This window comes from Brienomyrus brachyistius, unplaced genomic scaffold (genome assembly GCF_023856365.1).
Source record: "Brienomyrus brachyistius isolate T26 unplaced genomic scaffold, BBRACH_0.4 scaffold51, whole genome shotgun sequence".
NCBI classification, from domain to species: Eukaryota; Metazoa; Chordata; class Actinopteri; order Osteoglossiformes; family Mormyridae; genus Brienomyrus; species Brienomyrus brachyistius.
Genome location: NW_026042326.1, coordinates 1,141,607 through 1,169,462, shown reverse-complemented (window position 1 = coordinate 1,169,462; position 27,856 = coordinate 1,141,607). Strand labels below are relative to the sequence as shown.

Here is a 27,856-nt window from a genome sequence, read left to right as displayed (position 1 = left end):
AGTTAGAATAGAAGGAAAAAAATACGGAGTTAATATGAGTAGGGTCTCTAAGTAAAGTACCGCCTTGCTTTATCTCCATGCTCGTAATATGTAGAATGAGAGCGTAAGAGAAGGTGCTCTGCGTCAGTAGTTGTGATGAGCTCAAATTTGGACTGCAACTCAACCCGAGATTTCAGTAGGATAGAGGAGGGAGAAGCAGCAAGCTGTTGAGCTAAAAGGCTAATTTTGGTAGAAAGTTCTTGCATCTTGTTTTTCCAAGATTTGCTTAAATATGCAGAGCAGGCGATGATATGACCCCGTAAGCACGCTTTAAGATATTCCCAAAGCAATTTATGTGAGATTGCTTCCTTCTCGGGGCGGCATTGTGGGACTTTTGAAGATTGACAGCTGACTGATTTCTCCCAGCCCCAAGCAGCTCTAGTGTAAGGCAGGCAGCTCAAATGTCACTTCAGAAACTGCGGGTTTCTTCTATCCTAAAATTTCTATATGATTTTCCAAGCTACAATGAAATGATTACTTTCACTAGTATTCAAGCGTCAAGTCAAGTGAGCTCTATTATCAGATATGCAGTACTGTGCAAAAGCCTTACGCAGTCAAAGGAAATGTTTAAAGCTATTTATCTGAGTAGTAAGTGTATATTTGCTCATAACAAAAACAACATTAGAGCAAATGCAAATTAAGTGTAACAATAAAAACTAACAGGAATATCTTCTGTTCTCCTAAAAGTTACTGATATCTTGTTGGATGGCAAGATGAACACCGCCTTAGTTCCCAAACCCCTACTCAGGGGCACCTCAGTGCCACCTGAACCTTCCATGTATTTGTTAAATTTCACCCCCAACTCAATTAGCTTAATTAGTTAAAAAAGTCAATGAGATATTTATTAGCCAAACAAAAGTGTGGTAGTGCTTGACTCAATACTTGCTTGAAAAAACAGATCAGCCTATGAGAGGGTTGCTGCAAATACTGGGGTGATTTTAGGAGAGGAGAATTCTACACCAACATAAAGATAATTTAAACATTTTCTTTGGTTAAGATTTTCACGCATTACTGTAGAGTGGCAACATGAAGGGTGGAATATATACAGTATTAGTTGACTGAAAATGAACAGATAATACAGTTATATTCTATATATAACCAACTTTAACTATGTAACACTCTATATGTTTAGTATATGAAACGTAACAAGAAGCTGAATGTAATTATGGGATATTATAGATTTGCATTTGTTTATCCACAGAGACATAAGACTTCAGTGCTGTAGTCAGAAGTTTAGTTGAAAGTCATTAGTTCCTTTGTTTCCAAGCCGTCTGCTTTTCCGATGGCTCTAGCATGGCTAGCAGCCGTGCTTTTTATTTTTTACTGTACCACAAAAAGAGCACATAAAGCCCAAGGTTAGCTAACCCCCGGCTTACAGGCTAGATTCCCTGTTCTCTGTTACTTAGCAACCTCATAAATTGCAGAACAAGCTTTAGAGTCATGAAGTAATAGATGTACCTGAATACATAAAGACTTGCCTTATGAAGAAGTTTTCAATGTGCAACAGGAGTGCCTTCTAGTTTGTACAACTCGTTAATTTAATGTGAAATGCCTAATTGAAATGCCTTGGGTTGATATACAATTCTAACACACATCTTACCAATTTGAAGAACTGTGACACATGGAGAGATCCTATTGTATTTGAAATGATTCAGATGGTGTGAGACATTCCTTTGAGTGAGGTGAGAATACTGACCAATGACATATGAGCTGAAAGAGTGAATCACAAAGCGAAAGAATGGAAGTGGCCCATTTGTTTCAGTTCAGGGCTGTCTTTGCAGCTGCGCTGTGTGTCCTCTCCCCGAGCAGCGGCATTTGGGGAGAGGCAGCATTCGGTGCGGTGTCCCCTCACCCCCACCCTTCCTGTTTAGCATCATGCAGGCTCTTGGAGGGTTTCCAAGTTCATGACTCCTGCCGGGAGAATGCGGGAAACTTCGTAAAAAACCAGCCGGCCTGTTTGTGTGTGAAGGGATCAGATTGTGGAGGAAAGCAGGCTAATCAGAGCCTTGTGTTTACTGCTGTTGCATTAACCCTTTAAGTCACCATATTGTCATGTAGCAGCTGCATTTTAAGTGTTTGATAAGCTTGGGCAGTATGACAGTATTACGATATACCCCATTATTTAGAAATCCTGAAGGTATTACTTTTAATATTTTTTATTACTTTATGAAAAATAGAGGGGGCGGCATGGTGGTGCAGTGATTAGCACTGTTGCCTCACATCTGTGGGACCCGGGTTCGAGTCTCCGCCTGGGTCACATGTGTGTGGAGTTTGCATGTTCTCCCCATGTCGTCGTGGGGTTTCCTCCGGGTACTCCGGTTTCCCCCCACAGTCCAAAAACATGCTGAGGCTAATTGGACTTGCTAAATTGCCCGTAGGAATGCATGTGAGAGTGAATGGTGTGTGAGTGTGCCCTGCGATGGGCTGGCCCCCCATCCTGGGTTGTTCCCAGCCTCGTGCCCATTGCTTCTAGGATAGGCTCCGGACCCCCCGCGACAAAGTAGGACAAGCGGTTTGGAAAATGGATGGATGGATGGTTCCTTCTCATTCTGATTTATGACGATAAATTAATCTATAGCAGATATTATGAATTTATTAAAATTGGCAAAGAATTGAACCTCCATGGGGTTGGATAGTGTGGTTGTTTGGATATCTGAATATCTAAAGAAAGGGGGGCATGCTCAGAAATAACAATAGGATGATAATGAACAGATGACACATTGGAGATAAGTTTGGTATCAATAAAAAAATTGTCTATGCGAGAGAAGGACTGATGCCTTTGGGAAAAAATGAATATTGTTTAGCATGCAGGTGGTAAAATCTCCAAGGGTCTACGCAACTGTTAGTTGTCAGAAACCAGCTTTGACATAGATGAGGTATGGATTTGAACGATCCAAACTGGGGTTAATCACACAATTGATATCACCCCCAAATATAAGCAAACTGTTGTTCAAAGAAGGAAGTAGCTCAAACAACTTATTCATGAAATGGGGATCATCAAAATTTGGAGCATAAATATTAACTAAAAGAACTGGATTGTGAAACAACGTTCCAGAAACAATTAAGTATCTATCATTTCTATCAGAAATTACTTTGGAGAGTGAAAACTGAATCGACTTGCCAATTAAAATTGCCACCCCTCTGGCTTTCGAATTAAAGTCTGAATGAAATGCTTCAGAAACCCAAGGGCATTTCAGTTGCCCCTGATCTTTTGTGCACAAATGGGTTTCCTGCAAAAATACTATTTCAGCTTTGAGATGTTTCAGATGAGTAAATATTTTAGATCTTTTGACAGGGCATCTCATACCTTTAATATTCCAGCTCACAAATCTCACAGGAGAGCTGTCACGAGGGAACCCTGAATTGTTAAAATTAGTGGCCATATTTTGAATATTGTAGTGTGCAGAAAAAAGAAAATGTACAGCACTTCACCCACACCAGCATAAAAGCAACTAATGAAAAAATAAAACTAAAATAAGAAACAAAGACAAACCAAACAACCCTACTCACTCCCCCCTGAGCACTGACAGAAAAAAAAACCTCCATCCCCAAATGATGGAGGCACCAGTGCTGACTCTACTAGGAGTTGAGTCTATCCTGGAAATTCTTATGGCTATTAAGCGAAAAATATAGAAAAAGAAACAACAAATAAAATCTGGGCTCCTGCAAAAAAACTAAATGTCACAGAATTTGCAAAAACATGGCACAGAATAGTATATATAATGACAACTGGGAAAGTAATGTTATATAAATATAAAAGACAATACCACAAAATGTAAATGGTAGGGTAACAGAAACCAGAAAGGTTATAGACTCATTGTCTGAATTACCTAAGAGAAACATACCAACAAATGAACTTGTTTTTCAGTTGTCTTACTTAGTCAGTGTCTTAATGAATTGCTTCGTCAGGTGACCTAAACTCCTGTGTTCCATTATGTGTGATTTGTAGGCGCGCTGGGTACAACAGTCCGTATCTTATCCCAGGTATATAGCTGGCGTCAAATGACATTGAATGCGCCTCGGGAGCAGGCTGTCTTAGCGGTGAGATCCGGGTAGACGGATATGGTCATCTCTCCAACTGTAAATCGCAGCTGTGCCCAAGCACGCCGGAGGACATCAACGCAATCCGTGTGATAGTGCAACCGGGAAATTATGGGAGGCGGTGCTCACCTGGTTTCGGCTTCGGCTGGAGAGTACGATGAGCCCGGTCCAGGAGGAGCTCTTTTTCCAGCTAGAGAATGTCTTTTGGACAAAGACATCGCCGCTGTAGTAGAAGATACAAATGCATCTTCGGGAATACCTAGAATTCTGATATTATTGACGCGCGATCTGTCCTCAAAGATCCTAACATTTACTGTCCACTCTTATCAAATCAGACTATAACTGAGCCACTTTTGCTTGAAGTGAGACATTGTCATCAGTGCAGGAAAAAAGAGTGTTCTCCATCTTGATCGCGGTACTTTTCTAAGTGTGCACCTCTGACTGGATCTTCGATATGTTGTCCGCGAGCTCTTTCTTCACTGCTTGTAGTTCTGTCTTAATAACAGCTACGTGTTCACTAAGAGTGGGTTGAAGCTCGGTTTTAAATATCCCCGTCATCTCGCTGCGAAGCGAAGAGAGGAGCCCGGCTTTAAAGTCAGGTGATGCAGTCACATCTACTGTCACCTCAGCTCTTTCCAAGATGGGAGAGGAAACACTACAAGGCGGGGACGTGCTGGTCTGAGCAGGCCGATGTGGTTGTACAGTGGAGCCGTGCCCGGTTTTGATGTCATACTGGTCAGCCCAAACTTTAATATGTCATTGATTATGTTATCGGATCCAGATGATACAACACCAACATGGGGCTTCACATGAAAGAGCCCTGATTACTCGGCACATGCTTCGAAGCTTTGGTACCAGTCATAACATCACTAATCCCTAAACTGTTAGGTCCTAGTCTCTCTGAGGTGATCTAGTTACCCAGTGTGTTTCTTTTGTGACAAAAACTAAATATACCAATAAAAAGAGAAATTCTGAAGATATTTCCTTTTTTAAACACAAAGACAGTTCCCTTGCTAAGATTAAAATTGTTATGACAGATTTCATTGACCCCAGGTGGGTATTAAGGCATGAGGCTCAGTGATGAAAGTCAGAGTCTGCTCAAAATGGAGAATCTGCTGAAAGTCATAAACACTCAAACAGCATTGGAATCCGCATCTTCTGAGTCGTTGTCCACTTAAGCTGATGTATTCGATGTGTACGAGTCAGTTTGAAAGAGCCTCAGATTTGCTAGAATTTCTCCACTGGTACATTTGTGCGCCTGTTTCAGACTCTAAAGTGTGTATTGCCAAAGAGAAACCAGTTGTGCTCACAGGCAGCCGATTTTGGAAGAATTTGACAAATTATTGCTGCAAGTGGTAACTGGTTGTCTGATGAGCAAAGACCCTTCAATGGATGATGCTACTGTAAGTTACAACACCACAAAATAAACTCTACTTAAACGTCATTAACATCAGTTAGCTAGCAAAATTGCTAGTTAGCTGGTTGATGACCACTAACAACCAGATGTCTTTGGAAATTGGTTTTGTTATCTTTAAATATTTAGTAAAGCATTGCATTCTTTTTTGTGGAATATGTCATTTATTTGTGTACTTTTTAAATCAGTTTTTAATTGTTTGTGCTATTGTACTGTCTCGTCTGTTTGGCACTATTTGTGTATTTGTCTGAGCACATGTTCTTGCTGCTGTATGCACCAGAATTTTCCTCTGGGATCAATAAAGTAATATTAATCTTAACATTAATCTTAGTTTGTGTGTCCTAATTGTTAGGACCAAAAAGAACCTATACTGGACACAGCTGAACAACATCTCACTTTACCGTTCATGCAAATTGTTGACCCTAATTGTTGCTTATTTAGGTTGCGTTTCCTGGGGTAGGTGGTGGTAGTTCCTCTTTCCATTGTATGTTTCATTATATGTTTACCTTTTAAACTAAACAAATAAAGACACACTATTCAACTATAACCCATTGAAATGAATCATCATATATTCAAACATACTGAAAATCAGACACATTTATTTAGCCTTTTTTTGCTTTACCTTCATTAAAGATTTACATTTGTACATGAACAGATACTACTTTCAGACCCTATCTAAACATTATCTGAATGCAAAGTACCCAGATTGATATAAAACAAGTTCACAAAGTCTATGTTGTTTGCTGAAGGCTCATATCACTTCATACTATTCTAAACGCTTTCCAGCATTTACTTTGTTGTTACTTATTCTTTAAGCAAAATGAAGCAGGATTGTATGGTTACCAATAACCAATTAAACAAAATATGCCCTACCAGGTGCTTGAGCTCCCAGCATGCAGTGCACATGAACATGAAGTCTAAGCCAGCTCGGGCTGCATCGTGTGAACCATGGCGAAGTCTAGAAAGACTTTGACAGTGAACCCCAATACAGGCAATTTTTTCCAGAATAATATCAAAATGAAGGCATTTTAACTTAAAGTGCACATGTGCTCAGAAACGCAAACAAAACCACTGTGCTTGGTGAAAACAACACTGAAATACAACATTGTTCATACTGTGGAAAATTATAAAAAAAGATTTATCTCAGGTAATGTATAAAGATTCAAATCCAAGAAAGATGAAAGGGAACGTATTATATGTTATTAAATTCAAAGAAATGTTTCCCCTTATGAAAAGCAACAACAAGACCATTGACATTCAGGATTCTGCCTCTTTGACTGCCCTTAATTTTCCTTTATGGTGACACAGAGCTTGTTCTGTTCCTGACCAGGCTTCATGTTTGCAAGGCAAATGTCCTTGTTTTGATAAAGCATACAAATGGAAATTTCCTCGATGGTAGAGGATGCCGCAAATGACTCTTTCTGCATTTGTACGTTCCTGTTAATCAGGTAAGAGTCTAAGATTGTTTTCTTTATTGACGGACACAAGCAGATAGAAAAACAATTCATATAAATATGAAAGCTATTATTATTGCGTTGAATAATAAATTACCTTTATTCAGTTGGTTTTATAAGAAAGCTACTGCAAAGTGCTGTTAATGATGCCCAGCAGGATTCGTAGCCTCTGTAGATGTCTGTACGTAAAATGCTCATTGTGCTAGGCTACAGAAAAATCAATTATAAAGATTTTAAATCCATAATAATAAATTTTAGTGTTATTCTATTAAAAGTGTACACTAATTTAAATATAAAAAACTCAAAAATAACATTGTACATTTCAGTTCCTGTACATACCTATGAAGCAGCATACTTTTGTATTCTTTCTGCTTGATCTGCCATTGTTTACCTTGAAGCGTGTTAAAATTACATTATAATTCATTTGTGTGTGTATAAAAGGATTAAATAAGTGTACGAAATTTGTGGGGTTTTTTTTCGATAGTAACTATCGGACAGTGCCTCTGTCCTGACATTGCAGGATATGAGAATTTTTACTGTATTACTCTGAAAGTAAACAGTTATACTCCATATGATGCTCCAACAGAGTATATCATTACTTAACAGGGTACAAATACTGTAGCATTATAATAATGCTTATGTATTAATTATCCACAAACTAAGTGTTAGTTACATTCTCATCTCATGTTTGTTCATCATTAATGAATCATGACACATCTTTTATCTCAAGCAGTTACTATTTTCGTTACTACACATATATCTGTTGACTCTGTTAATCTTTGTGAACTACTGAAGGAACTGCTGAATGACCAAGTAATGAATAACACAATTGAAATACTGATCTCGTGTTTGTTCATCATTAATGAATCATAATGCTTTTATCTAAAGCAACTACTATATTTGTTCAAGATTTGTACTTCAGTGGGGTTCTTAGACAAATTTAGGGGGGTTTTAGCCCCCCCAAATAAATGTGTATTTATTGGCTTAAGTCATGAATAGAGCCATCAGCAGCCCTAGTACAGACTCAGCCCCCCAGTCAATTCATCTCTAACTATGCCCTGGGTAATAACTGACTTACTACTAAGTATTTGTGTTCCTTCTAGTAAAGTGTTACCCTAGAGTGGTTTATGTGCATCAGACTTTACAGCTTGCAAATGGTTGAATAATTCTAATGATTCTCAATCACACAGATCCAAAATACAAAATCCATCATGGGGTGGAAAAGGCTGTTGGTCCTAGCCGTCATAGCTTTCATGATATTGTGCCGATGCAGTAACAAAGGTAAGTACTGAACATTGCCCTCTGCTAGCCTTTGCTTGGAATTTATTATCATTTATTATCACAATGTAAACCCACCACATACACAGTGTGTCCTGGGAATAGCTATTCATCCTATGGCTTTGGGGTAACTGCCCTATTAAGAGGCTAACCGTTGACATGTCACATCACAATCTTCATTTTGTCCTTCCCTCAATGCAATGAAAAACGTTACTTTGAATAAACTAAATTGAATCATGTACACTGGTTTCACACAACTAGAATGAGTATTTTGAAAATGAGACATTCTTTTTACGTAAATGCATAGTTGAGTTAATCTCAATTAAGTTTTTCACGTCTAATTAAACCAAGTGAACTGGTTGCTAGACTTCATAACATTAAATATTTATCAGGTCGGTGAGAAGATGATAGCTCCCCTAATGGCTATAGGAGTGAATTTTCATTGCTTTTAGACCACAACTTCAGATAAAAGAACAAAGTCATTTTGCTCATTGAATATTCAAATTTTTACTAGGCTTAATTTTTAGAAACCCAGGCTTAATATTTAGAAGCCCACCATAATCGAGGATAGTATGTCGTGGATATTAGTCTCTACCACACTTTATTGTTTTCAGGATTCTTTCTGCTGTGGTCTCTATTGCAGCTGTAATCTTTTTTGTTTTTGTCCATGAAAGAGTGGGTGTAATTTGTGGCTGAATTGTAAATTGCCAGCTTACTGTTACAAAATAAAATGTTATTAAGCTTGACACATTTTCTGAACAGTATAAAGTCTAAAGGATATTTAAAACTTTCAAGGAAAAATGAGAATCAAAAACTTTTTTGGAAGTTATACTGAGAATGACCACGAAGATAAATTCATGGAAAATTTGCTACATTTGTGATAATAAATAATTCCTGTCTTTTTTCTGTTCCATAGCTGCCGATACGTGTCAGTATAATGAGGACCTGAATAACGCCTGGCCATACAGTAAGAGAGCAGTACACTTTAATCAAAATGAAACTCATAAATTAATAACTATTCCCATAAGATAATAAGGCATAGCAGATTTTCAAAGCTTAACATGGTAACTACTGTACAATCAATTCATATAATACTTGTACTCAACTTCTGTCTTATTTTAGGTCTTGATAATCTAACCCTGAACAACTGTAACTCAAACAAGACAGTTGTGATAGTTGGTGAAAATTACACAGGAATACTGAGGAGAACTCCATTCTCACAGCAATCACAGTGCTGGTGTAAGTTACAAGTAAGCAATTCTAATGGAGGATCGTGGACGGACACCAACCAGTGTAGTGAAGGTATAACTTAAAGGATCTGCCTCCTCTGAGTATACTATTAAACATAGTCCTAATTGCCAAGAAAGTGGTCTTGCTGCTGTATAAGTTGAATCTATGAATCTCAGAGAAACTGTATTACAGATTTAACACATGAAATCTCGATTCTTCATGTTTCTGGCTCAACTACCTGCAATTCTTCATCATTTATTTTTATCGTTCACAGACATCCTGGTCAATATAGGATGTCTATAATTAATACAGAGATTTGCAGACCCCTCACTAACCTGATTGTTAGTACAATGAGCACGTGATTGTTGGAGATTTTAATATCCATATTGAAAATGACTGATCATGTGTGAAATTAGCATTCACTTCCATAATAAATTGTGTTGGTGTTCTACGAAATGTAACAGGACCTACATATTCATCTGATCATGCTCAGGCATGTCAGTAGTCTCCAATCATTCTCTCTTAATATTGATAAGGTACAACTAAGGTTTGCTAATCTTTCTGCTCGAGCTGTTGGTTGTTCACTTCCTGTACTTCAGGCAATGACTTTATGCATCCATGAACCTAGTGACCTAGCAAATTACAAACTGCTCTCTAACCTTTCAATTATCTCAGAACGTTCACAAGTATCAGTCCTGCCACCATTATTGTTTATTTTGTATATGCTGCTACTCAGTTACGTTACACAGTTATACCACCATTTCCAAGATACAGAAAACAGGATAAGACTAATTAAGCATATTTTTCCAAACATGGAACAGGACCCAGGGCATTCTAGCAGGCTACTCTGGGTCAGAGGTATTACAGTTTCAACATTAGTTTTTAATCTTTATTTAGTTTTTCATTTTGTTTTTCAGTTTTACTTCAGTTTTATAATAAATTTTATAATTTTAAATTTCCAGTTTTATCCTTATAAAAAAATAAACCCAGGAAAAGATAAGCCTGCTTTATATAAATCATTGTTCCCGCACAAACGCGTCTGTTTGTGAAACGGATGGAATGGAGAAAATTTGCTGCGGCGTGTGAGGTTGAGATCGAGTTTTCCTGTGCACCTTAAATCATCCTAAAATCATCCTGAATCAACACTAAGCCGCCAGTAGAGGGGGATGGTGATTCACTTTTAAACACTGGATCGCTACAAAGTGTTCGGAGACTGCTTGTTCGGAGACTGCTGAGTTTCCTAATCACAATGCTCCATCCAGGGACGGATTACGGACTGGGCCAGCGGGGCCGCTGCTCAGGGGCCCTTGGGGTGCAGGGGGCCCATGGGGCCCCTAGCCCAAAACAATTTGCAATGCTTATCAACAATGTATTTTCGTTTGTCTATTTTAGAGGACCTACATTCTTTGATCCTCTGCCTACAAGAGCCCCTGACCCTATAGGGAGGGCGTTTGGCTGCCAAGGGCCCTTGAATTGTGGTGGTTGTGGTGGTGGTGCTCGCGAATGTTTTGCCCAGGGGCCCACACAACCCATAATCCGTCCCTGGCTCCATCCTTTGTAATTTAAAAATCTTAGCACTGATAAATAAGAAATTGCACTGTAGAAGATTTTAATAGTGAAATTTGTGACGACATAAGCAGAGAAATGTTTGCATTTTCCTGAAGACTGAAGAAAACACAGCAGTAATATATATATACACTGAACAAAAATATAAACGCAACACTTTTGTTTTTGCTCCCATTTTTCATGAGATGGACTTAAAGATCTACAATTCATTCCAGATACACAATATTACCATTTCTCTCAAACATTTCTCACAAATCAGTCTAAATGTGTGATAGTGAGCACTTCTGCTTTGCTGAGATAATCCATCCCACCTCACAGGTGTGCCACATCAAGATGCTGATCTGACATCATGGGTTGTGCACAGGTGTACCTTATACTGCCCACAATAAAAGGCCACCCTGGAATGTGCAGTTTTGTCTCACAGCAAAATGCCACAGATGCCACAAGCATTGAGGGAGCGTGCAATTGGCATGCTGACAGCAGGAATGTCAACCAGATCTGTTGCTCGTGCATTGAATGTTCATTTCTCAACCATAAGCCGTCTCCAAAGGCGTTTCAGAGAATATGGCAGTACATCCAACCGGCCTCACAACCGCAGACCACGTGTAACCACACCAGCCCAGGACCTCCACATCCAGCAGGTTCACCTCCAAGATCGTCTGAGACCAGCCACTCAGACAGATAATGCACGGCCCCATGTTGCAAGGATCTGTACACAGTTCTTGGAAGCTGAAAATGTCCCAGTTCTTGCATGGCCAGCATACTCACCGGACATGTCACCCGTTGAGCATGTTTGGGATGTGCTTGACCGGCGTATACGACAGCGTGTACCAGTTCCCACTAATATCCAACAACTTCGCACAGCCATTGAAGAGGAGTGGACCAACATTCCACAGGCCACAATTGACAATCTGATAAACTCTATGCGAAGAAGATGTGTTGCATTGCATGAGGCAAATGGTGGTCACACCAGATACTGACCGGTTCTGAGTCCCCAGACCCCCAATAAAGCAAAAAACTGCACATTCCAGGGTGGCCTTTTATTGTGGGCAGTATAAGGTACACCTGTGCACTACCCATGATGTCAGATCAGCATCTTGATGTGGCACACCTGTGAGGTGGGATGGATTATCTCAGCAAAGCAGAAGTGCTCACTATCACACATTTAGACTGATTTGTGAGAAATGTTTGAGAGAAATGGTAATATTGTGTATCTGGAATGAATTGTAGGTCTTTAAGTCCATCTCATGAAAAATGGGAGCAGAAACAAGAGTGTTGCGTTTATATTTTTGTTCAGTATATATATATATATATATATATATATATATATATATATATATATATATATATATATATATATATATATTAAAAAAACCTGTTTAAATTGGGATCCTATGACACAATATAGCGGTATATTGCCTTTTGAATTTCAGTCCCTTCCTAATGAATATTTTTTAGGTACCCAAGGCTGTGCAAATCTCTCTGTTCTGTCATATCAACCTAATGGAAATGAAAGTGAAGGTAAGGCTCATTTCTGTGTTCCAGATAAGGTCACATCCTAACTGTCTGTCGAATTCAAAGTTTCAATAAGTAAATGATGAATGCCATTCCATGTGAATACTTGTCATTTATCTGTTCATTTAAATTATTTGTGTATACTATTCAGCTGATTTTTGGGTGTGGCAAGATGGTCAGTCATACCGAGTATACCTGCAGAAGTCTTTGTTGAGCCTACTGAATCTTTCACTGATTCTTTTACCAGGTACTTCAAAAGGTCCTCAATGTTGTTTTTGTTACTCCATGAAACTAAACTGTAATGGAAATGGGCTAGTTTTGGTTTTAATCATTAATTCATGTTAATTTATTATATTGATTTAATTATGAATTATTTAATATGGGAAATTAATGAAACTTGTATTATATAAATTAAGAATTATATGTGTAATATTATTCAAATTCTAGTTTGCATGCCAGAACCCAAATGATTAAATTATTGTTTTCAAGTCTTTAAAATTATAAAACTAATCTTGCTTTTTGAATATTTATTTTCAAAGGAAACCAATCCTGTAATATAACTCTAAACACTAGAAAAACATGTATGTCTGCAAAGTTTGTTGCAGATATTTGCCGAAGTAAGTAACAAATAAATCTTTCATTCGTTGCTCATTGTGTCATATTGAAACCCTGAATTGATATTCTGTGCTCTGTCCAGAGCTGCATGTTCAAAATTTTTTACTTACTAGTACTCAGTGGAATGGGGTCCCATCCCTAGCATATCCCCAATGTTGTGCCATCCCTAACATATCCCCAATGGGATCCCATCCCTGGCATATCCCCAGTGGGGTCCCATCCCTGGCATATCCCCAATGGGGTCCCATCCCTGGCATATCCCCAGTGGGGTCCCACCCCTGGCATATCCCCAATGGGGTCCCATCCCTGGCATATCCCCAATGGGATCCCATCCCTGGCATATCCCCAGTGGGGTCCCACCCCTGGCATATCCCCAATGGGGTCCCATCCCTGGCATATCCCCAATGGGGTCCCACCCCTGGCATATCCCCAATGGGGTCCCATCCCTGGCATATCCCCAATGGGATCCCATCCCTGGCATATCCCCAGTGGGGTCCCACCCCTGGCATATCCCCAGTAGGGTCCCATCCCTGGCATATCCCCAATGGCATCCCATCCCTGGCATATCCCCAGTGGGGTCCCATCCCTGGCATATCCCCAGTGGGGTCCCACCCCTGGCATATCCCCAATGGGATCCTATCCCTGGCATATCCCCCACTGTGGTCCCATCCCTGGCATATCCCCAATGGGGTCCAATCCCTGGCATATCCCCAATGGGGTCCCATCCCTGGCATATCCCCAATGGGGTCCCATCCTTGGCATATCCCCAATAGGATCCCATCCCTGGCATAACCCCCACTGTGGTCCCATCCCTGGCAGTGTGGTCCTGTCCCTAGCATACCCACCCCCCCCCCCCCCCAAGTGTGGTCCTGTCCCTAGCATCCCCCCCAAAGGGGTCTTGTCGCTAAAATTGTGGCTGTGTCTAACATACGATACATCCCAAGTTAAGTTGAACAAACATTCATTAGCATTTGTGAAAATAGATATAGGGACAATTTCAAAATTCTTCCTTCATATGTTTCCATCCATCTTTTAACCAAACTGCTGTGAGGATCCTGGAGCCTACCCTAGGCAGCACAGGGCACAAACATGTACAATCATAACTAATAGTCAACTTAGAGACCCCCAACTGCATATCTTTGGCATGTGGAAACCAGCATACCCAGAGTAAACCTGTATGACACTGAGAGATACACTATTCAAATGTATGTGTATTAACACAGAATTTAAATGTATCCTTCTGTTCCAGGCGAAAACAAGAGATTTGTTATTAACATCACAATAGGAAGCACTAATTGTTCCCAAAATATTACATGTGCAAAATGTCAAATTGTAGAATATCCCGAAATGAACTTTACACTTCCTGAAGTGGGAAACACGACATCAGGAATAAGTGCAGCTGTTGCTGTGTAAGTGATTTTTTTTCTATCTTTGTTCCTTAATTTTACTTTTTCCCTGCTGTTTCTAAACTGTATTTTTGATTGTATTTTTCTGACTGTATCTTATGTCCATGTCTCAGTATTGTCAGATTGTCAGTGTTGTATGTCTTTCATATTAATATTTATGTTCTGTTTATCACTGTTTTTCTTGCACTACGACCTACAGTACAAGTTCATAATTTCATCTCAGGCAATGATGACAATGACAATAACGATGGTTTGACTATGGCCTAAATTGCTGTCACGGCAGTCAGCACTAGACGAGGCCACATTTTATGCATCAGAATGATAGCTCTTCTCTAACAGGCAGGTTATGGAAAACCTCACGCAACTGTTGACCTTGATGGGAAGTAAATCATCTGCATCTATCACAATGGGAGAAGCCAAAGGCATTCTGGTGAAAACAGAAGATAACACTCTTTCAGGATCTTCCTTTGTAATCTCTGATTCCGTAATGGTAAATATTTTTCCATTGAGGACTATCACCTGTGGTCTCCAGGGCTGGGTGCGGGAATGTTCTCCAGGGTTTCCTACTGCATGTCAAAGACAGAGTGCTTTATTGCCTGGGACATGCTCCAGGGGCCTATGCAAGCCTTCCTTGGATATTTGATTAGAAGGTGGAGGTGCTTCATTTAATGTTTTTTTTTTCATATTCATGGAATATACTGGAATTTATGTCCAGTAAAAAGAGGCAGTTTCTTTACTGGTACATAGGCAAATGCCACTGATAAGGCAAAAGGGTATTGTTGTTTGAGCAATTCCCTTCACAGTGGCTGAATTCCTACTCAATTAGCTTACAGTTATGCATTGCATAATGACATTTCAAGCAACGATGGAGTGTATATACAATATGGCCGGTGGCCCCATAAGATTATCACAGAGCTGGAAAATTCCTATCACCTTCTGATGTCATAGTGCAATGTATTGTTCACTTGTTTGTGGTGATGCTGATGTAAACAAACCTACTGCACTGCCAGTCATGTAAAAGATTAGCACATGGGATTATGTACTGTACATAATACTTGACAATGATAACAGCTATGTTACTAGTTTATGTATTTACTAAACTGTACCTTTTAATCGTTATTTAGAGTGTACTCTAAGTTTACTGTAGCCTAGGTGTGTAGTAGGCTAGGTTTGTGTAAATGCACTTTATGATGTTCACACAATCGAGTAATGATGCATTTCTCAGAACACATCCATGTGGTTACATGATGCATGTCTTTCAATTTTAACCTTTGCTTTCAAAATCTGCAGGCAAAAAAATGTATTTTGGGTTTTTATAGTTAAAAAAATACTCCAAATAAAAATTTTATTAAGTATAATTTAGATAGAGCTTTCTATATCTTTAGAAATTCAGTAAGATTTGAATGCATTTGCATGGTGTGAATACTTTCGCAAAGAAATAAACTAATTGATAAATAATTGATAACAAATCATGTGTCCAGCAGGATGTGCATAGATAGGTGTAAAAAGTGTTTGCTGTTTTGTAGATATCTGATGATGAAGAAGCAATGCAAAAATACTCGAGAAGTGTTTTTGTCCCTCAGGAAGCTTTAAACAAAGCAATATCGGTAAACCAAAACAGGACTTTTCTGGGAGTATTTCTGTTTCCAAATATGACTAAGGTAAATAAAATTGCCTTTGGAAGTTCCTCATGTGTAGTTACCAAAATCTCATCTTTGTAAATGATCTGTTCAAGGGTTTATTTTTATGATCTTTCAGGATGCAAAAAATACCAGTGTTTTAAACAATGAGGTCATTGCAATTGATATGGGAACTGGGATTTCTAATCTCACAACTTGCATAAATATTACATACAGAAACGTCACAAAGGTAAGTTACAAGACCAAGACAGAACCCTTCAGTGTCTCAGTATAACTTATGTTAAACTTTGCACATTTTTAGTGGAAAATGAAAATGAAAATGAATGAAAATGAAAATGACAACTGGAAAATGGAAAATGACAACTGAAAATTTATTTTCATGCAGGATGGTTTCAAGGTGATTTGCAGTGCATGGAACGGTGAAGGTAATGCCAATCCAAGAACAGACATTGAGTAGATTATGTGTTATTGGCATGTTTAACAAAAATCATTCAAATAATTAAAACAAACTTTTTGCTGCAGAAAAATGAACATTCATCCTTTTGGGTTGAATTATGAGGAAATTAAGTGTTTTCTGCACTTTCACTTGAAGGTAACTACCCCAACTGGATGAGTCAGGGATGCAACACTTCGGAAGACAATAACACTATCACATGCCAGTGTAACCACCTGACCTTCTTTGCAATTCTTATGGTAAGACTTTTTCATTGAAGCATTTATTCCTGAGATCCAGCACTTCATTTTTGTCCTCTATACAGGGCATTATGTTTTTGTTCATATCTCTCATACTATGTACACCACTTTGTTAAGTCCTGTTGTTCTAATTAGGGCTTTAAGATGACATCATTTATAGGGGTATGACCGTGCCAACTTCCACTTCCTATTAAATCAAAATCATTTCTTTTACACTGGACCTCAAGATAATAAGCAACACAGGAAACAGCTTCAGAGCCATGAAATGTCATTTACATTTACAGTTACGGCATTTGGTAGACACCCTTAGTCAGAGCGACTAAGGAGAGATAAGTGCTTTGAAGTCTCCATCAGTGAATACATTCTGATACTGGTTCAATAGAACCCGGCCTAAGAATACCCTCAGTCTAAAAACTCTGTTGGCAAGCAATACCATTTAAAAAAATTTTATTATTATTTTTAAAAATAAGAATATAATCCTGGAAGTACTAATTCAAGAGGCAAGTTTTTAGTCATTGTTTGAAGGCACCCATTGACTCAGCTGTTTGGACAACTAGGGGAAGTTCATTCCACCACTTGGGTGCCAAAACAGAGAATAGTCTAGATGCATGTCTTCCTTGCACCTTGAGTGATGGCGGGATCAGGCGAGCGGTGCTGGAGGATCAGAGAGAGCATGATGCAGGCCGGCGTAAGATAAGTTCTTTTAGGTAAGAAGGTGCTGGTCCTTTTTTGGGTTTGTAGGCGAGTATCAAAATTTTGAATCTGATGCAGGCAGTTACAGGAAGCCAGTCGAGGGAGTGTAACAATGATGTGTTGTGGGAGAACCTGGGAAGGTCGAAAACAAGTCAAGCAGCTGCATTCTGGATCAGTTGCAGAGGACGAATGGCACCCAGAGGCAGATCAGCTAGGAGTGAGCAGTCTAGTCTCGAGATGACAAGGGATTGAACAAATACCTGAGTGACCTGTGAGGAGATAAATGGACAAATCCTTCTGATGTTGAAGAGGAGCAATCAGCATGAGTGAGAAGGATTAGCAATATGAGAGGAAAAGGACAGGTGATTGTCCATGATCACTCCAAAGTTGCATGCGGTGACCGAAGGAGAGATCAGAGAGTTGCCCAGAGAGATCATAAGTTATGATGTGAGGATGAATCAGTTGGGATGAACAGCAGCTCAGTTTTGCTGGGGTTGAGTTTCAGCTGATGAGCTGCCATACATGATGAGATTTCACCCAGACACACAGAGATCTGAGTGGAGATACGAGTGTCTGAGTGTGGAAAACAGAGGATAAGTTGAGTGTTGTCTGCATAGAAGTACTGTGGTTTATTGTATACAGAATAAACCTCATACAAAATAAGTATATTTGGGGTTGCCCATGGTGAACTGTCTTTGTGGGTAAAGGAGAAAAAACAGCTGCATAGGCAAAAAAACATTTGATTTTCCCACTTAGGTTGATCCTAACGTGAACATCAGCAGCGCCAATCTGGAATCTCTAACATACATCTCCTACATTGGCTGCGGCTTGTCGATGTTCTTTCTGGGTATTGCTCTGTTCACACACTTCATTTTAAGGTAGGGCTTTCAATATCATTACTTCATTAACCCTCATCCTACCGACTGGGGTCCCCAAAGAAGAATTTACTGTGACAGACAATTACAGCAAAATAATATTAATTGCAAAACTTATATTAGAGATATGATAAAAAAATATCTGTCAGTAGGATGAGGGTTAAAGTCACTGTGGTAACACTTCACTTGAGGGGGCACAAATAGTTATTAGTAACTCAGTTACTACTGAAGTACAAATCATGAACAGTTATAGTTACTTGAGAAAAAAATATGCATCTTGATTCAAAAATGATGAAGAATTGTGAGATCAATATTTCACTTGTATTATTCAATACTTGTTCCTTCAGTAGTTCACAAGAATTTACTGAATTAACAGATATAATAACAAATATAGTAACTGCTTGGGATGAAAGATGCATCACAATTAATGATTAATGAACATTAGATCTGTAGATAATTAAGACTTGGTTTGTGGTTAATTAAGTAATACCATAAAACTACATTATGGGTGCCCCCTCAAGTAAAGTGTTACTGTGATTGTAACTGATACATAGGTTTGGATCAGGGCACACACAACTGACGTGCCCACTCTGTTCTGTTTATAGGAAAGCTAAATCCAATTCAGCGTCCAAAATCCTCATAAACCTTTTTGTCGCCATGTTTCTGCTGGACCTCACCTTCCTTTCCAATGAATGGATCACCTCTTTAGGCAATCCGATAGGCTGTAAGATCATGGGGGCAGTCATGCACTACTCATTGCTCTCTACCTTCAACTGCTTCGCCATTGAAGCCTTACACCTCTGCTTGCACCTCGTTGGTGCTTTGAAATTGGACACCAGTCATTATGTGCTCAGAATGTGCATTGTCGGGTGGGGTGAGTATCCAGTTCTCTATCTGCTTCTGATGTGATGATGCAGTTGTGCATGTCTGGGTGAATCCAGTCGATGCCAGTAATGCCTCTGCTTCTTACCAGCACTTCCTGCTGTGGTCGTCATAATCCTCTTGTGCCTTGGAAAGTATGGACAACAAACTACCAACTTTGGTCAAAGTAGTAACGTAACAATGTAACTCTTATTTTTGTAATTCTAAAACATTAGATAAATACTGTTATGAAAATCAGTGCAAGTAACGCCACTGGTGGTAATGTTACTGTATTGCATCTTATGTTTAAGTACTGAGGATTTGCTATCCTTGTGATTTCAGGTGCTGGATAACGGACATCTTAGTCCATTATATTGTGAACATTGGCTATTATGCGTTAGTGTTTCTGTTCACCTTCACCATCTTCATCATCATTGTGAGAAGGCTTGTGTATTTCATGGGCAAAACAGCAGGCACTTCCAAGGCAGGCACGGGAAGAGCTGATATATTAACTGTAATGGGACTGTGCTGCCTGCTGGGAGTCACCTGGGGCTTTGCCTTCCTCAGCTACGGGCCCCTCACAATACCAGCACTCTACATATTCACCATCCTGAACTCATTTCAAGGTGAGTTGCAGAAACACTCAGTATGTTTACATGCACACTAAGAAAATCGATTTATTGTGTTAGTCCGACTAAAACTGGACTTTTAAAGTACGTGTAAACACGTTAGTCTGCCTGGAATTCTACTAAATCGAATTTCTCAGAGTTGGACCAAGACACCCCAGAAAATGTGGTTAGAGGTCGATTTACTCCATGGCTACGTTCACTCTGCTAGCCACATCGCTCAATTCTCAGATCGGATTTGTCTATCTTGACGGTTCGCATTCATAACTACAAGTGACCTGTATCTGACTGCAATGTGAACGAATCGGTCATTCAAAACGTCACATTTGGGACTCACATTGATATGTTTTTACATTGGTCAACTGCGTACCTCTGGGACCCGGGTTCGAGTGTCCGTCTGGGTCACATGTGTGCGGAGTTCGCATGTTCTCCCCATGTCATCGGATGGTTTCCTCCAGGTTCTCCGGTTTCCCCCCACAGTACAAAAACATGCTGAGGCTAATTGGAGTTGCTAAATTGGCCCGTAGGTGTGCATGTGTGAGTGAATGGTGTGTGAGTGTGCCCTGCGATGGGCTGGCCCCCCGTCCTGGGTTGTTCCCTGCCTCGTGCCCATTGCTTCCGGGATAGGCTCCGGACCCCCCGCGACCCAGTAGGATAAGCGGTTTGGAAAATGAATGGATGGATGGATGGATGGATAATGGGCTCGGATTTGTACTAGATTTACTAGAGGAGGAACTATTGATGAAACAGAATGAACCTGGTGTCTTTTTCGCAGGTTTCTTTCTGTTCATTTACTACATAAAATCAAACAAAGCGACTGATGGAGAAGAAAGTGAAAGCTGTTCAAGCAAACAATCAGCCACACTCCACAGCATGGTAGGACACAACAACCCTTATGCAGAGCAAGACCGAGGACCCAAACACAACCAGTGACTGAGGGGGGGGTCTCATTGCTCATTTAAAGTCCTTTCATTATACTGTTACATCTACATCTTTAAAAGCACAAGTATTTATTTCATGGCTTTAACTTAGTTCGAAATTCGTTTGAATGTACATTCCCCTTACATGAATCAGGGGGAAAAAATCTACACATGCAACATTAACGCTTAGTAAACCTCTAAGGCCACCATTTTAAACTGCCGTATTGGCACTCCCAACAATCCAAAGATATATATAAACACACACTGCAGGACTTCATAGTGCGCAGATGTCACTTGAATATATGAGTAAAAATGCCGTGTGTGTGAACGTGAAAAAAGATTTAGGCGCACTGGTGCGAGTGACTTCTGACATCGCCTAAGAAAAACTGGAACCACACGAGGCGCTCTCAATGAGTGAGCCACACTTCACACACAAAGCCATATTTAAATATATTTACATGCTAGTTGCGTATCACGCTACAATTGGCTGCTTCAGAATGTGCTAATCTATATATATATATATACACTTGAATTGCTATTGTAGATGGGGATGGGCGGGTTTATTTCGAAAAGACATAAAAAGTGACAGATAATGCTTTCTCATATTCATATAATTGTCCGAATAAGAACGCAGAGTAACAAGCTGCTTCAGCCGAAAACAATGCATTTTGCAGTTGATAAAACACAGAGTTGCCAACTTTCGTCAGCTGGCTGGAATGAGATTTTCAATTCCAGACAAATCCGCACACACATGTACACGCCTGAAACAGTTTTATTACCTTGTAAATAGTCTGTATGGTTTGCAAACATTACCAACGCTTCTGATGTCGCTAATTTTAGATTTATGATAGAATAATATATATGTGCCGTAAGATTTCTGAGGTCTGTGAGGCGTACGAGGTTTTTCTTTTGTTGATTTGTATAAAAGAATATTACTTAATAGTTGTTCAGAAACATAAACTTGACATAAACATAAAAAAACATAAAAATGAAATCACCAGTAAACCCTGTCTACTTATCCAACATTTTATAAAAAAAAATAAATAAAATTTGGTTGAGGGTGTTTGATTCGCTGATGTTAACACTAATGGTATATTATAGAAACCAAAAGGGCTGTTAGCGAATGTATATTACTTTTTAATTTGCCACCATGTATGTATGTAACTAGGTTATTTTTGTTTGCTGTGGACAATTACACAAAATCCTTTTAATACTTGTTAATTTCCTGTTAGGACACAGCGTCAGATTGTGTTTATAGAAAAGTCAAATGCGCAGATAAACCGGTTACACACACCTTATGTACAAAGCTTGGCCAAGCCACTTGGATTTAATTACAGCATGAATTGTAATGCGAAATATGATAAAGCATCAATGAAATCCAAAATACGAAATTAAAAAGCTAGTTTCTTGTTGGTTTTGTCTGTCATTCTTAACCATTCCATTCCACTAGTTTGTATCTGAAATTGTATTACTGTATAATGGTACATTAATTTTGAGTGCTTAAAACAGAACTTACTGTGCACCCAAATTTTGTCTGTGCTCCTAAACTTTTTGACTTAGGGGCACAAGTGCTCTTTGAAAAAAAGTTAGCATAAAGTCCTGCACACACACACACACACACACACACACACACACACACACACTCATATATAGCAGTAGATTTTGTGAAAATTAACAGTTATGTGGAATGATGTACATTTAGGTAGGCGATTAATCATGAAATACAAAAAAGATACATTATATGTAAAATGATTCAATTAAGCTCCTTTCTATAAAATTTATGAAAATACATGTATATTGGCAAATACTTTAGAAGCAAAAACATATTAGGTTGGTTAGAACCAGGCAATACAATTGGTAGAGACTTCAACCTCCGCAATGCTCAGCCCAAAGTTATGCCCCTGCCTGTGGTCAAAGGGGTTGGAGCTGTGCAGAGGGCAGTCAAGATGGCATACACCCTGGGCAGGCAGATCGGTGCCAATCCGGAGTGGCTAAAATGATGGCTTTGGGGTGTATCCACACCTTCCACTTTTGTCCAGGGCATGGATAAGCAGCCCAGATCCTGGAGTGCTGGTATCCAGCAAGTTTTTCATCCTGCCTAATTCTTGAGATCTGGGGGGTATTCCACAAAACATTGAGGGAATTTCACGAAGCAGAATTTCTTTTAGCCAGATAACTTGAGCCAAATGTAAGAATTGTCTAATAAGAATGTTATTTACCTCTCTTTCTATTGGACAGTTTCCTCATTTGGTTTCAGTTACCCATCTATACTGAACAAAAATATAAACGCAACACTCTTGTTTCTGCTCCCATTTTTCATGAGATGGACTTAAAGACCTACAATTCATTCCAGATACACAATATTACCATTTCTCTCAAACATTTCTCACAAATCAGTCTAAATGTGTGATAGTGAGCACTTCTGCTTTGCTGAGATAATCCATCCCACCTCACAGGTGTGCCACATCAAGATGCTGATCTGACATCATGGGTAGTGCACAGGTGTACCTTATACTGCCCACAATAAAAGGCCACCCTGGAATGTGCAGTTTTTTGCTTTATTGGGGGTCTGGGGACTCAGAACCGGTCAGTATCTGGTGTGACCACCATTTGCCTCATGCAATGCAACACATCTTCTTCGCATAGAGTTTATCAGATTGTCAATTGTGGCCTGTGGAATGTTGGTCCACTCCTCTTCAATGGCTGTGCGAAGTTGTTGGATATTAGTGGGAACTGGTACACGCTGTCGTATACGCCGGTCAAGCACATCCCAAACATGCTCAACGGGTGACATGTCCGGTGAGTATGCTGGCCATGCAAGAACTGGGACATTTTCAGCTTCCAAGAACTGTGTACAGATCCTTGCAACATGGGGCCGTGCATTATCTGTCTGAGTGGCTGGTCTCAGACGATCTTGGAGGTGAACCTGCTGGATGTGGAGGTCCTGGGCTGGTGTGGTTACACGTGGTCTGCGGTTGTGAGGCCGGTTGGATGTACTGCCATATTCTCTGAAACGCCTTTGGAGACGGCTTATGGTTGAGAAATGAACATTCAATGCACGAGCAACAGATCTGGTTGACATTCCTGCTGTCAGCATGCCAATTGCACGCTCCCTCAATGCTTGTGGCATCTGTGGCATTTTGCTGTGAGACAAAACTGCACATTCCAGGGTGGCCTTTTATTGTGGGCAGTATAAGGTACACCTGTGCACTACCCATGATGTCAGATCAGCATCTTGATGTGGCACACCTGTGAGGTGGGATGGATTATCTCAGCAAAGCAGAAGTGCTCACTATCACACATTTAGACTGATTTGTGAGAAATGTTTGAGAGAAATGGTAATATTGTGTATCTGGAATGAATTGTAGATCTTTAAGTCCATCTCATGAAAAATGGGAGCAAAAACAAAAGTGTTGCGTTTATATTTTTGTTCAGTGTAACTGCATTGTGGAACACTGCCAAGGTAGGATAGAAAACCTGCTGGATACTGGCACTCCAGGATCAGGTTTGGTTTCCCTGGCCCAGAGTTTACCCCAGTCAATGCTACCTGAGGTAATGAGAACCTTACACCAACCTCCTAGGTTTAAATTATATGGAGTAAATTGGGCTGTACTGGTAAAAGAAAAACCAGTAGATTTTCACAGCAGAATCTAATACACTAAACTTAAAAACATAATAGTGTGAGTTATATAAAAAGTATGGTTTTACTACGTGCAGGTTTGTTATAATAAACATATGTACTAAACAATGAGAAGGATGTTCTTGGAAAAATTTGTATTTGGTCACATCCAAAAAGAGCTTCTCCTTAATCTCCACTTATCATTTCTCCGTTCTATCAGAAAATCTTTTCGGTTTCCTGAATAATTTTTCTGAACAGCTATCATTTTTTTCCTAAATGATGTACAGATTTCTAGGCATTATATTATTTCAAATGGCTTGAATAATAGTGCATATATCTGCTATAATGAGAGAAAAACCTCCCGGGGGGAGGGGGACCCCTAAGGTTTTAGCTAAGCCCCAAATGTTGACAAGGCCTGGGTCCACCCCTGCTGTCAGTTATGATAATGGGGCTCCTATTAGGTGCATGAGTAAAAAAAAATATGGCTTAAAAAGTTATGTGCTAGACCCCTGATCTAGTGTATAGTGAGGGAAATAATTATTTGACCCCCTGCTGAATTCTTGACCTATTAATAAGTAAATGAGAAGTCTGTAATTTCACTGGCATATTTATTTAAACAGTAAAAGATTATTAACAAAACAAACAAGAAAAAATCATTATGTAACAGTTACAAACCAATTTGTCATTTATCTAGGGAAATAAGTATTTGATTCCTTAGAACACATGCTTTAGTACTTGGTGGAATAACCATTGTTTGCAAGCACAGCTGTCTGACATTTCTTGTACTGTACAGTAGTTGGTCACTACAGATTGCATGCAGATCATCAGGAATTTTCATCCACTCCTCTTTGCAGACCTCCTACAAATCTTTAAGGTTTTTAGGCTGGATAGATGAAACTTGAGTTCCCTCCATAGGTTTTCTATGGGATTAAAGTCCGGAGACTGGCTAGGGCCCCCCATCACCTTAATGTGCTTCTTCTTGAATCACTTCTTTGTTGCCTTAGCCGTATGCCTAGGGTCGTTGTCTTACTGGAAGACCCACCTTCTGAAGGGAGGAGGTTCTCATCCAAGATTTTACGCTACATGGCCCTGTCCATCTTTACTTCCATGCGGTGCAGTCGTCCTATATCCTTGGCAGAAAAACACCCCCAAAGCATAATGCTTCCACCTCCGTGTATGACAGTAGGGATGCTGTTCCTGGGGTTATAGACAACATTCTTTTTCCTCGAAACACGCCGAGTAGAGTTGATGCCAAACAGCTCAATTTTGGTCTCATCTGACCACATGACATTCTTTCGAGCCTCAATGGAATTATTCAGGTGTTCACTGGCATACTTTAGACGGGCCTGAACATGGGCCATCTTGAGCAGGGGTACTTTGCGAGCACTGCAGGATTTCAAACTGTAACGGCATATGCTACCGATGGTTTTCTTGGTGACTGCGGTCCCTGCTGCTTTGGTATCATTAGCGAGCTCCTCCCATGTATATCTAGGGTTAGCCCTCACCATTCTTAAGATCAGTGGTGCTGCATGACATAAAATCTTCCTTGAGGCCCCAGACCGAGGGAGATTGACAGTTATTTTGTCTTTCTTCCACTTGCAAATAATTCCACCAACAGTTGTCACTTCCTCACCAGGTTGTTTGCTGATGCTAATGTAGCCAATTCCACCTTTGTGAAGGTCAACAATCTTTTCTCTGGTGTCCTTAGACGTCTCTTTGGTATTTCCCGTAGTGATAAGGTTGAAGATGTACACAGGTTAATGTGATGTGATGTGTGTCGCTGTCTGCCCTGTCTCCCCAAATAAACCCTCATTTCCCGCAATCCTGCCTACCTCCCTCATGCTTCCCCGTTTCCTGCCTGATCGTAACACTTGTGTTGTGTTAGTGCACATGTACTTGACCTAATTTCTTGCTGGTTTGTAGGGGATCAAATACTTATTTCCCTAGATAAATTACAAATTGGTTTGTAACTGTTACATAATGATTTTTTTTCTTGTTTGTTTTAATAATTAATCTTTTGCTGTTTAAATAAACATACAAGTGAAATGTGGATTTTTTCTTGCTTACGCACATTCCTAGTTTTGTCCGTACGCCATGTTTTAGTGTGAATTCTACGCGCGTCGTTATACATGAGGCCCCAGAAAGGTAAACATCTTGCAAACACACTGAGCCGGCCCCATAATTACCTAACTCCATGGGTATAAATTACGGGGGATGTAGCCCCCCCAATAAATCAAAACCAGCTAATACAACCCCCCCCCAATAATCATGTTTCTCCCGTAATGGGTAGAGACCACAACCCCCCCCAAAGTTCCAGCCAAAGTTATGCCCTTGCCTAACTCACTATGACCCCGTGGTTTACTCCCAACCCAGTATATTTATATAGCGTATTTACCTTTTAGTTGATCTAATTAACGTAGTTAAAATAAAATGCTGAGTACAATAAAACACTAAATTAACACTTGCGTTAAAACGGAACTAAAATGATCTTTTAGCGTCAGAGATAACCTTTGAAATTAAACTTAAGATAACCAAATTAACAATAACCTACCCAAGACTAACTTCCTGCTGAACCACGTTTAACTAAAATTCTATCTGCCAAACGCCTATTCAACCATTAGTCTGCCAAACAAACAAGGTACTTCACTGCACAGAACACGTTTCCACTGCTCTAGCGTCCAGTAGCAGTGAGTTTACACTACTTCATCTGACACTTGGCATTGCATTTGGTGATGTGAGGCTTGTATGCAGCTGCTCAGGCATGGAAGCTCATTCCATGAAACTGCAGGTGCTCAGTTGTGCTATTAACGCCAGAACATTGGCAACTTTTATGCACTTACAATTGACCATGGAATATATAACAAGGATGGAATTTCACAGACTTTTTGCAAAGGTAGCATCCTATGACAGTACCACACTTGAATTCACTGAGCTCTTCAGAATGACCCATTCTTTCAGAAATGTTTGCAAACCTGAATGCATGGCTAGGTGCTTGATTTTATACACTTGGGTTGATACAATGGGTCTGAATGAAACACTTGAATTTAATGATTTTAGAGGTGTATCCCAGTACTTTTGTCCATATAGTGTAAATCGCAATCCTAGCATAAAACAATAATGATCGTGGACTTCCTCACGATGAAGTTGCAGTGAAGATAGACAAAGCAGTTCTGTGTTCATGTGAAAAAGGCATGTTAAAAGTTCCTTGCCTTAAGTGTTCAAGTAATAAATGGACACAAAGCTTTTTTTGCTGATCCAAAAAAACGAGACAATCCGTTACTGAAAATCTGAAACGTAAGCTTTGGACCCTTAATATACATACACACAATTTTCTACCAGTTCTATTTTAAGGAGACCTCCCCAACTGGATA

At 39.7% G+C, this 27,856-nt stretch overlaps 1 protein-coding gene across 2 annotated transcripts; it reads left to right on the top strand.

Annotated features, from left to right (window-relative positions):
* Positions 1–6,789: 6,789 nt before the first annotated feature.
* On the top strand, positions 6,790–22,278 carry LOC125723790 (adhesion G-protein coupled receptor G2-like). 2 transcript variants are annotated; one of them, XM_049000571.1, is made up of 18 exons: positions 6,790–6,942; positions 8,139–8,229; positions 9,143–9,193; positions 9,349–9,528; positions 12,481–12,543; positions 12,689–12,784; positions 13,077–13,154; positions 14,402–14,561; positions 14,898–15,048; positions 16,085–16,219; positions 16,317–16,427; positions 16,584–16,623; positions 16,791–16,891; positions 18,341–18,462; positions 19,065–19,333; positions 19,433–19,523; positions 19,663–19,946; positions 20,722–22,278. In XM_049000571.1, the coding sequence occupies exons 2-18, from the start codon at positions 8,160–8,162 to the stop codon at positions 20,877–20,879; spliced, it is 2,160 nt and encodes a 719-aa protein (XP_048856528.1). In that variant the 5' UTR covers positions 6,790–6,942; positions 8,139–8,159; the 3' UTR covers positions 20,880–22,278. The 2 variants fall into 2 exon arrangements, with proteins under 2 accessions (XP_048856528.1, XP_048856527.1); XM_049000570.1 differs by having other exon boundaries at positions 12,689–12,796.
* Positions 22,279–27,856: the final 5,578 nt, after the last annotated feature.

Bases quoted from the DNA above. Each gene is read 5' to 3' on its own strand.
- LOC125723790 (XM_049000570.1), top strand. From the start codon at position 8,160: ATGGGGTGGAAAAGGCTGTTGGTCCTAGCCGTCATAGCTTTCATGATA. The intron at 9,194-9,348 runs GTAAGAGAGCAG...GTCTTATTTTAG, and splicing joins GAATAACGCCTGGCCATACA to GTCTTGATAATCTAACCCTG. The intron at 14,562-14,897 runs GTAAGTGATTTT...CTTCTCTAACAG, and splicing joins ATAAGTGCAGCTGTTGCTGT to GCAGGTTATGGAAAACCTCA.